Source organism: Hetaerina americana, unplaced genomic scaffold (genome assembly GCF_022747635.1).
Source record: "Hetaerina americana unplaced genomic scaffold, ioHetAmer1.1.p SCAF_11, whole genome shotgun sequence".
In the NCBI taxonomy this organism is placed as follows: domain Eukaryota; kingdom Metazoa; phylum Arthropoda; class Insecta; order Odonata; family Calopterygidae; genus Hetaerina; species Hetaerina americana.
Genome location: NW_027286181.1, coordinates 41,727,245 through 41,739,332, shown reverse-complemented (window position 1 = coordinate 41,739,332; position 12,088 = coordinate 41,727,245). Strand labels below are relative to the sequence as shown.

The following is a 12,088-nucleotide window of genomic DNA, read 5'->3' as shown; positions in this document are numbered from 1 at the left end:
CACGTCTGGGGACAGATGGAAATGTAAGGGTGCTAAATCAGGAGAATAGGGAGGATGGCCGAGCAAATAGTACCCAAAATCTCGTAGTTCTCCCATCGTCAACGCACCTTTGTGAGTAGGTGCATTGTCCTCGTGAAAGATGTATTTTTCTTCTTTAAGCCAGGGCTCTTCTCGCGAGTTCTGGCATCCAGTTGGTCAAGAAGTTTGGAGTATTACTCGCTCGTTATTGTTCTCTCTTTTTCAAGATAGTGAATTCAAAGGATCCTTTCGCATTCCAAAGCATGGCCATGACCTTTCGGGAAGATGCGGTCGACTTCGCTATCTTTGGCGCTGAACCACTGGCTTCCACCCACTGTTTCCACTGATGTTTCGTTTCTGGCCTGTAGTATTGGACCCATGGTGACAAATCGACGCACAAAATCAGTCGGTTCCCTCTTGAATAGGTCCTAACATTGCTGCGAAAATCGTTTACGCAGTTACTTTTGAACGGCATTCAGCAAAATTCGGCACCCACCTTGTGCAGAGCTGTCTCATTTCTAATTCTTTTAGCAAGATGTTTCGCACCTTTCCTGCGGATATCCTTACGGCCTTAGCTATCTCATTCATCTTCACTCGCCTATCGTCCAACACGATATCGTGCACCTTTTCTATGGTTTCCGGTGTGGTTGCCATTTTTGGCCGTCCTTCACGTGGGTCAACTTCGAGGGATGTGTGACCACGTTTAAATTCAGCTTCCCTCTTTTTACGATTGACATTGAAGCAGCAGAGTCCCCGTACGCTCTAGTCAACTTCGGTTGAATTACATTACGGGTTAAGTCGTTCAAAACGAAGAATTCTCTGAACGCACGAAATTAAAGTTTTTCCATTTGGATGAGAAACACGAGAGACGTCTAATGCAACAATCGTATAAAAAAATTGCTAGAGAGAAAAAGAGTTGACACTTGTCTTGAAAACCAGAATCAAAGCCATTATCATCGTTTTCTTCAGCGCAAAAGGGGTGGTCCACTACGAAACGTGTACCTGAGGGGCCGAAAATGAATGGTGCTTTTTGCCTAGAAGTGTTAACAAAACTGAAGAGAAGGGTCAACCGGGTGAGACCAGTCATCATTGAAAATTGGAAATTGTATCACGACGATGCACTCAGCCAAACCAGCTCCTAGGTAACCGACTACCTGAAGAAAAACGGCATCGCAATGATTCCCTAACCCCTTTACCGTCCCAACTTGGCTTCAGCGGACCATTTCCAATTCCCAAAAGTGGAATTCTAGCTCAAAGGACACCATCATGGGACCCTAAGTACCGTCAAAGAAACTTGCATGCATACCCTTTAGGGTCCCATTCCGTTCCAGAATCCGCCTACCAGGCATCCTCCGAGTCGTGGAAAAAGTGTGTCGATACTCAAGGGATGTAATTTGAAGAATTTTGAAGCATAGTAGCGATACGAATCTGAAATAAATCTATTCTTGCGAAAATGTTCCCGATACTTTTTATACAAATCTTGTGTGAACGTTCATCAAAACGGCTACAAAATGTAAGTGCACAATGCGTTTTATTTTAAAATTATACACATATTTGGGGCGTGAATTACAGGATTTAGTTTATTGCGTCCCTTAGAAAAAAATATTTATTTTTTCTCAGTGGTCATTATCAAGAGCATTTATGAGACTTTCAAAGATGGGAGTTAATATTTCTTCGGTACAATGTGAAACAAATGCAAATATAAATATACCCCTCACAGTAAGGTTTGTTATGATTTAATTTCCTATTAAATGACTTGGGTAATCACTATGCCGGCGTTAATGTCATGCGTTATACATATAAGTCTGTTCCTGTAATATTAAGATTAGCACTAATTTAAGTTGCAGTTGTTTCATTTGCCGTTGGTTTAAAGGATTCAACCTTGTTTTAACTGTTTTTTCACTCTCCCCAAAAAATTAAAATACTTTATGTCTATGAAAAAATTCAAGTTGAGATTTTCCGGCAAAGATAATCGAAATAAGTAAACTGGTCGGGTAAACAAAAATATTTTATCGGAACAAGGCCAACTTGCTTCCATTTAACTAACTTTACGAGTACAGAAGCAGCCTTATGTTAAAATGCTCCACGAAATAGTTCCGCGTTCTCTAAAATATCGTGGTAGTTCTGCTGCAAGAAATCTCTTAATCAAGCCAGGAAGAAATTTAGACACGATAATGTAGGAAAACTGCACGTATCATGGCATCAACAAATTTCTCGCGGCAACAACTCGGTGAATAAGATAATTTTTCACTATCCTCTGGCACCGGCGTTCTTCCCCAGTGTCGAGGTATTTTCCTCTCATCCTTCAAGATTATATCATGGGAGATTAATGGTACAAGGCCAAGAAACGTTATGAAAATCCTGGCGTCTTGCAAGCGCTTCCTGACCATGAGGAAGTTAGAATCCTAGGCGTCCAATGGGACGGGCGTGACCCACATTTCGTCATCCAGATTCTTCTTCATCACTCAAATCTGAAAAATGAAACAATACTTTCTTTGTTTTGATATTTCTCGTCTAAAAGCCTCGTAACTCTTGTAATGAAGGGGAAAAATTGCTGCGAATGAAAGCGATGAGGAAAAACTCTTGACGCTTCGTACTCCATTATAAGAAAATAATTTCCTTGTGTGGCTTTACGATTTACATTTTGCTCATTCGAGCATATGAAGTGAATGCATTATTGATATTTTTAAAGTTAAATGTATGGAATATCAAAAGAAGAATGGTGGAAGACGTAGAGCGGGGATATGTAAAGTTAGCAGAAAAAGGGTGAAATTGGTGCGCTCTACAGCAAGGTTAAATCATTATCTGGAAGTAAGAAGGGAAGATCTGTGCTAACAGTTAGAGATAAGGTGGGTAAGATAATAGTTGATACAGGAAAGATCCAAGAGAGATGGAAGGAATATGTAAAAGAACTGTGTGGTAGAGAACCTAGACCAACAAAGTTAGACATAGAAAAGGAACATGACATAGAGGACGATAGCTTAGGTCCAGGCATACTCGACGATGAGATGGAAAGGGAATTAAGGGAGGTGAAACTAAATAAGGCCGTGGGGGTGGATGACATTCTCGCGGAACTATTGAAATATTTAGGAAAATGTGGGAGGAAGAGGCTATATGGGCTGATCCGTAGTATTTATGAGGAGGGAATCTGGCCGGAAGACTTTGTGAGGTCAGTTTTAGTTCCTATTCCGAAAAAGGTAAAGGCCACGTCATGTGAGGACTACAGGACAATTAGTTTGATATCCCACGCAGCTAAAGTTGTTCTCAGGATCATAAACAAAAGGATAGAGAGTAGGGCAAATGATTACTTAGGGGATGATCAGTTGGGGCTTAGGAAGGGGAGAGGTACGCGCGGTGCCATTGCAGTCATGAGATTATTAATCGAGAGGAATACATGTATAGAAAACAATTGGGACCTTTTTGTCTGATTCATAGACATAGAAAAGCCGTTTGATAGAATAAATTGGGAAAAACTAATGAGATATTGCAGAAAATAGGAAGAGATTGGAGGGATAGGAGGCTAATCCGCAACCTGTACATGTCTCAGACTACTCAGGTTCGAGTGGGGAACAGAGTACGGATGGGCAGTGTTAGGAAGGGGTGTAAGGCAGGGTTGCCCTTTATCACCGTTGCTGTTCAACCTGTATGCAGAGGAAATGATCAAAGAGGCATGGGAAGAACTGGAGGTAGGAATGAAAGTGGGCGGGGAATTCGTAAAATCAGTTAGGTTAGTTGATGACCAAGCTCTAGTTTGTCAGTCAGCCAAGAGGTTGTAAGCATTGCCGAGTGAATTGGAAATTCAGGGCGACAGATATAGGATGAGAATCAATATTAATAAAACAAAGGTTATGCGATTTTCCAGAAAGAAAAGGGCTGAGCTGAAAATTAAAATAGGAGGTCAAAAAATAGAGCATGTCGAACAGTTTACGTACCTCCGAAGTGTTTTTGACCAACATTGTCAAAGTAATAACGAAAAGAATCGCACTAGGCAAATTCAATAGGAAGAGTTTTGATGACAGGGACGTTGAGTGAGGATGTTAAGAAAAGGCTCGTTAAAACTTTGATATGGATGCGTAGTTATGAACGACGCGGAAACGTGGTCACTGAAGCAGGATGATAGAAGTGGATTGGAGGCTTTTGAAATGTGGGTGTGAAGGATGGAGAAGGGCAGAAACAGGATAGGGATGTTGGACGGCATGAAGGGAGGTAGGAGGTAATCAGAGATTAAGAGGGGCCTGATGTAGACAAGGTTGGTGGATTGTGTTTTGTTAGGAATCACAAAATATTTGTCAGGTAGTTGTGTCCATCAAAAACCTACCTTAACCGGTAGATTAATTAATAATAGTATGGAATATCAGGCAAAACTATGAGAAAACGTCGGCAATCTGCTCTGGAACAGTGAAATTAGGCAGTTAAATAGCTAAAATTATTCAGTTAAATTGGCCAGATAAAGTGAACACGCAAAATAGTTATGCAAAGCAACACATCAATAAAATTATGAAAGGCCAAACTTTAAAATGTCATCAAAATACAGGCTTTCAATTTAAAATAGACAAGGTATTGGCAGAAATATTAGTGCCGAAATGACAGCTGCTGCTCTGCTTGAAATCATCAAATATAAAATTTAATTGTCTGAAAACATATCAAATACGATATTTCATTTTATATTACATAAAGTATGTTTAAAAAATGATAAAATTTAATGTGGCTAATAGTTTGATTCTATTAATTATTTTAAGTCATCCCTTCTAAGATCACCTTTGATTGGGCACAGACTGAGCAGCTCTACATTTCTTACCCTTGTCTAACAAGACAAACCGATATCGCAAGCTTCAATTCTTCTAATTCGCATTTTCCCTACATCCTTTCATTCCATTCATGCCTATCCTTTTCCTCTCCCTATCTCGCTTGCCCAAAGTTGCCCCCTCTATTATTCTTCACTACTCTACCAGGAATCAAAATGCTCCTCATCCACCCCTGCCTCCTTTGTATTCTGCCCAACAATTCTCTCTCTTCGCCCAATATGCCTAGTACTTCTTCGTCGGTTTTCCTTTCGGCCCATTTTACTCTTTCCATTTTACATCTTCAATTGAAAATTTCTGCAGAAGAGGGGAGGGACTGAAATACGTGTAAGTGGAACTTATGATTCTAGAATCGGAGATCGTTCCCCGTCAATGAATTAATGATCAAATTAAATAGGAATAAAAAAACTCACAGATTCGCCAATCTGTGATAATTCGATAAATAATTTTCGACTGTCAGCCTTAGTTATTTTGACAGGGACTGATTTATAGTTATTTCTCTTCCAATAAAACCTTTATTAATTTAATTAGTTTTACCAGTTGTATTAATTTATACTATTCCAAAGAAACACAAACTCCAAGATGGTGTGTTTCAGGAAGGGAATTTTCTATACACAATGTCACCGTCGTAGTAATGTTCTACTTCTTCCAATAATGGCGTACAAGATCGATGGAACAGATGAAAGGTTATATTTGACCCCTTCAGAGTGTTTTCAAGGCGCGTAAACATTTTTGGAAAACTACTGTCAAAGTTGGATGGGGAGTGAAAGTGGGCGTTTGGGCGAGGTTGACCTCGGAACTTACCCGGAAGAAAGTCATCGTCGACCCGCTGTCCAACGTCCCGTAAGAGATCTCTGTCTGCCCGGCTAAGTCCTCGGCGTTCTCAATGGGGGTGATCATTCTCTCGACGGTGAGGAAAGCCGCCAAGTTGGCAGTGTAAGACGAGATTATGATGAGGGTGAAGAACCACCAAATTCCTCCGACTATGCGGGTGGAGGTCGCCTGGGGCACCGACGGCGTTGTTCCAGAATGAGCCGGGGGGCAAAGGGGGTTTCGGAGCGCGGACCAAGGAGCAGAGAAGGATTAGGGTTATGGTCACCGTGAAACCGAGGTCAAGAAGGCATGATTTTTGATTTTCTTAAGTAAATTATGTGAATATATCCCATTTATAAAGGGATGGAAAAGGTGAAAGTTCCTTCAAAATATATCAGCGGATGGACGTGGTAGTTGCGATTTTACAAATGATGGAATATACATTACAGGGAAATGGTAATATTTCGATGAAATTTTTGAAAATTTTCAAACATCATTGCAAATTTACTGATGAATGAATACAACATTTATCCATATCGTTTAAGGGAGCAGGTAATACACCAATTCCTCGTGAGCAAGCAGAATTTGGAATGATAATATCATGGATTTTTTAGTTTACAATGAATGAATCAATAAATAAGAAAATAATATCAGTGAAATCAAATAAACATTTGAAATAATTTTTTACAAGATGCACTCTTACCACTAGTTACCGTTACTGAATGCTTTTTAATTCTATGTTTTACAACTAAAGATATCTTAAAACGTACAAATGGTACATGCAGAATACTCAAATATGGTTACCTAAATTTTTACCTTTGGAGATTACCTCAGGCAGTCACTACAACAACAGACCAAGTCTCCGTGCTTGCATAGACCTCTAGGCTTAGAAGGGTGAAACCGTGCAGGGGTACTACTAGGGCTTTTCCAAGTAAGCTTTCTTTTATCAGCATTCACCGAAAACTGTGGAACGCTAAAATACAGGCAGGGACTGGGTTCATTGCCGGAGTTAACACGCCTCACGGATGTTTCACTTGACATCTCAAAATAATCATTAAGGAGAAAATATCATCGACATTATACATAAAAGAGAGTTCAATTACACTGTTAATGTAAAGAGTTGAAAAATCATCACAATAACCATAAGAGTTTTTCTCGTCAAAATTATTTAAAGTTTGAACCCTCGGAATGGTGATAAAAACGTCCTTAATGAATCGTTTAAAGAAATGAATGTAACTAATTACTAACATCATTGAAATATAAAAGTATGCATTCATATAATTGGGAATAAATATAATGTCACGTTAATATTTAGGTACAGTTTATTAAGGTGTTTTTGAAATTATGTAAAAACATAGATTCAACCTGACATGCACAAAATATAATTCAATGAGGTACTCCTCTTAATTTGTTCCGACAATACCATCAACAAGTAATCCTCCAGGACCACTAAAGAGCGACACATCTTGACATTAGCAGCGTCATATTAATAGAGTACTTCGGAGTAATCAGAATAATTATTTCATGGCCCTTAATTTATATTGGTTTATTTATTTATTTATTTATTTATCGACTTAATTGGGCGAGGTTGAGACTAATAGTCCCTTCTTCCACCTAACCCTACATTGCAGACATTACATTGAAAACAATCACATACAACCAAGCCGTAGATGGAGGGAAATCCTCCTAGGTGGGAATCGAACCCACGACCTCTGGGTTGGTAGGCGAGGACGTTACCCCGCCGCCACCGAGGCCGGCTTGGGGTCAAAAAAGACTAACAAAGTCGTGGATGGTCAAAAAAATATTCAATAGTTCAAAACTAATAATGTAAAGAGAACATTGTGTTAAGGAACAGAAGTGTGGAAATGTGGATTTTTGACGTAATGTGGATGCCGTTGAATTAAAACGTGCAGCGGCAAAACACTGTTTAAATTACCCTGCTTCATCGCTCTCTCTCTCTCTATCTCTTTTGAGAGGTTGCATATCCCTCTAAAGAGTCATTCGTGGTGGCCAGCTGATTCCGGGGGAAAATATATGAATACATTAAACAGATTTATGACAAAAAATGGAGTTCTAAGTGTTTAGGAAAGATATTTTATTTTGCAACGTTCTTAAAGAGGGACGCCGATGGGGACCACATTCACATATGAGACTTCATTTGTGAGATGAAAAGTGCAAAAAGATTTCAAATAATGACTCCTCAATTTAGCGGAGCAAATGAAATTATATATATATATATATATATATATATATATATATATATATATATACATACATATATATATATAATGTATATATATAATGTATATACATAATATATTATATATTATGTATATATATATATTTATATATTCTACATGTATAGGTAAATACGTAAAAGGAGACCGATAAACACTTCGCCCGTCGCGTGAACGAATACATTTGAAGTAGAATTTTTAAGAAAAACAAACGAGAGCATTCCAACGAAAAACAGAAATATAACAAAGGAAGGAAAAAGTTCAAAAGCCAGCAGCCATTTAAAGAGTCTTAAGTTGGTTTCGTATAAGCTTTGGGAAATATTTTTTCATGCAATAAATATATATATATTAATATATCCACATCCCGGGGGAAGCGGTAACTCTGAAAGAAGGAAGAAATAAAGAGAGAGCGAAGTCATTTTAAAGAGTAGTAGGCAAGTTTCCGTGCAGATGCCGATAGTGAGGCTGTTCTTTCCGTTTTGAATTCACCGTCAACATTTGCCCATTGGTGATGACACGAGGCTCCTTGCAGTGAATCAAAAATTCACATTCCAACATGTATGGTATATTAACTGGTGCGTACGATGTGGATCAATACAAAATGGTTTATTGAAAGGGGCATGTAACACTAAAGTTCAGTGGACGAGGAAATACACTTGTTTAGAGAGGGACGGACTATCTAAAAAGAATTAATGTATCTCTGTCTTGGCCTTACGAATTTACGTTAATTTGCATTGAGAACATTATTTTAAGCTCAAATTTTTAGGTGGGATGTGGGATCAGTCGCACACCAAAATAGATTTTTCGAGTTAATTGATTGAAACTGGATTTCACGTTCTGTTTTCTCCTGAAGTGTGCGCAGGTCAAATGTAGCTCACAGGAGAGCTAATCAATGAAATCTGGTCGTTACAGTTAACTCATAATCACCATTCGATGCATGCATTGCCTTTGGAGGGCATACTTTTTTTTACAAATTGGAGCTTGACATCTATATGTCAAAAGACTGGGGAATTTAGTTTTATAAAGGTTTGAATTTTGGTCAGAGGTAAGTGATGCACACGATGTATGAAATATTCTGTTATTTTGAGCTGCCATGTTTTGAAATATCATAGGATAATGTTCATGCATACCCATTGCTTGAGTAAAGGCCATAGATATGTAATATTCTGGAAAAATGTAACGATAAAAATTATTCACCAGAGGCAACGCCAAATAATAAAATTTCCTTTCGCACATGTATTTATGAGGTCATAGTTACTTGACTGAATTTGAATCACTGGAAATCATAGTCACACAATAATCTTTTAGCTTTTACTTCAAGCAACGGTAAGGCTGAAAAAGTCTACTTAAGCACATATGAACTATTATTATAGTCTACTTCGGCATTCATGCTGTTAATATGCTTGGTAATTCATGCATCATTCGCCAAGCCCAAAAGATTTATACGCATGCAAGCAAACACAATAGCGGGAAAACTTAAAAAAAAGGCAGAGCATATGGAGTATACATTTAAAAGAAACACTTCAATTCTTGGCAGATGAATATGCACGTATTCAAATTAAGTTAAAACAGCTCTATTTTTCATTGCCAATCCAAAACACGACAAAAAATAGCAACATTGACTTTTGAGGAGTTTTATTTGAATTCATTTGCTTGTATTTCGATATTTATCTATGGAGCGATTTGCGACATTTTACGCTCAGAGTTGGATGCAATCTTTTAACTTTTAGGTAATCCTTACTCATTATAGAGTAATCGGTTGTGCATTTTTTGGCAATTAATTTTGATTAAGATGAAATGAAGAGCAAGCCGCATCGCTTGGTAACAATTCAATCTAAATGAAACTTCTACGGACACCACCAATAGCCCATGAATCCACGGGTTTATCTTATCAAAAACTTGCAAATGTATTAAGCACTGCCAACTTATTACAGTTCTAAAAATGACAAATTAAAGATTCAACCCCTATTTGAGGAGACAGCTGTAATCCTTGGAACTTGTATCTACCCTTCCCGAATCCATAAAGAACTAAATACTATGAACCATGCAGGAACTATGGAACCCATTAAAATTCAATTCACGGATGAAATTTATCAATGCTGATCCAGTGAGACACACTAAAAGGGACCATGACGAAGAGATTCGGCTAATTCGGCTAGGGATATCTTTCGGGAAAAAAGGGCTTACTAAAGAATTAGATTATTGACGCTCATTATTTAATAACGAGAAATACTCAAGAGTGAAGCTTGTAGACCAGGTGTTTGTTGAAAATCACAAATGGGTACGTTACTCATGATCGTATGAATCACGATGTTATTTGACACTTAACATTTGTGATAACTGACAGTTAGAAAGTGCTCTTAAAAGAAGCATTCCCAAAAATTTGGTTTTATTTAATAGTTATTCACTGGCATGGTCTTCTTTGATTCGGAATAATAGCTATTTAAATAATTACGTTAATGAACGAAGCTCTAAAAAGTCATTCGCCAAACAGATTGCTTTCGCAAAATAAAACGTAGAAAAACTTGCCAAACATGAATTAATGTTGTCGAGAGTAAAATTCAACATGACGTTCAACCTAAGTTTCAACGAAGTTAGAAAAGTAAATCCCCTACCTTGAAGTGTTTCTAGCAAGTATGTTTATGTCTTATTGTATCTAGATGAAAAAATCAAGATACCGAGAAAAATATATTTATCCTAATTTTGCTTCGCTTGTATAGAATATAGCGAATAAACACATTTTATTTAACTTTAACCACTTAATTAACTATTATGAAAATGTGATGAAATGGCATCATCATAAAATGTCCATCACCATTTCCTTAAATTCGTGTGTGACGTTGATATAGAAGCTTATTTGAAACGTGCACACATTTCCGTAGCGCAAGATTTTCTATGCAAAACTCGTGGGCGTTTCATTAATTTCTCTCAAATAATTCCCCGATCGTTTCATCACGGGCTAAGGTAGGTATCTCGCGATTTACTTCTGCATGAGAAAGCACAAAATGAAGCATCAAAAGCTTTCGTAAAATATATAAAAGGCGCGACGAGCGCTAAGGTCGAATAACAGACACCACACACACACACACAAACATATGCAAAGATGAAGTCGGGGACATAATACCTTTGGATTAAGGTCTGAACCCTGCTGCATGAGAGTGCCGATGGTGAACCAGAACGAGTTGGCGAGGGAGAACTGGTTCTCCACCACGTCGCTCTCGGTGAGGCAGGGGTGTGGATTGTGCCACTCGTATGGGGAGAAGCGGGCCACCACGAACATAGTGAGCGATACGAGGAGGTAGGCCGCGAGAACGTACAGCCATATCTCCACCGCTAGGGGGTTCATGAAGGAGAAGAGGCGTGTGGGCTGGGATGTGGGCACCTGGGACAAGTCGACCAAGTGGCGGTGGGTAATCGGGGAGGATGAGCAGGAGGGGGCGGTGGGAGGAGGAGGAGGACGGAAAGGGATAACCACGGAGAGTTACGGTCGATTTTGAGGGACGTCGCGGAGGAGGGGGAAGAAAGGGGCGGCGGCGTTGAAAGTTATCAAAACCCGATCAAAAGATTTATTTTTTGGTGAGGTTCGGCGCATAAAAAAAGAACGGGGATGTTTGAGGTAGCGATGAGGGAGGAGGGGAAGAAGATGACACACCAGAGTGCGGAGAGTGAGAGCCGTTCGGAAGTTTAAGCATGCATGAAGAGATAAAGAAGGTTTTTGAGGGAATGACGAGAGGAAAGCCATGCGAGGAGAGATGATGGGGGATAAGAAGACGTAAAGGGATTTAACGGGAAGCAACAAGGTATTTGGAGGCGGGCGATAGCGTATAAATCCGACCGAGATCGGTATAAAAAGGTGTCCATTTGAACGAACAAAGGCGATAAAAAAAGGTCCGGGTGGTAGGAAACAGGCAAACCAATTGATGATAAAGGAATGGCATTTTTACCGTTTGGAACGTAAAATAAATATACGGAGTCATTGTTTGTGATAAATTAAACATGAATATTGTGATTTTAATAAAGTAGTTACAACAGTGTAGGTACGCAGTGAAAATAATAAAATGCACAAAAGACCGGGTAGTTAAAGAAATAAAATTTTTACAGTCAGAGAGACAAGAATGCGTTTTAAAAATGTTGCGAAATAAATTCGTCGGCGTTAAAGGGAGGAATCGGAATAAAAGGATCCATTACAAAATGATAGTTTGATTTGGAAACATTGTG

General features: G+C 38.7%; 1 protein-coding gene across 5 annotated transcripts in view; it reads right to left on the bottom strand.

Moving 5' to 3' along the window:
• Positions 1-12,088, bottom strand: part of LOC139701043 (glutamate receptor ionotropic, kainate 2-like) — a 564,255-nt gene that overhangs the window by 17,795 nt on the left and 534,372 nt on the right. For all 5 annotated transcript variants that reach the window (XM_071599613.1, XM_071599611.1, XM_071599615.1 and 2 more), the window contains 2 exons: positions 10,995-11,252; positions 5,625-5,822 (listed from right to left, as the gene is read on the bottom strand). In XM_071599613.1, coding sequence (XP_071455714.1) covers positions 5,625-5,822; positions 10,995-11,252 — 456 coding nt within the window. The remainder of the gene's footprint in view (positions 1-5,624; positions 5,823-10,994; positions 11,253-12,088) is intronic.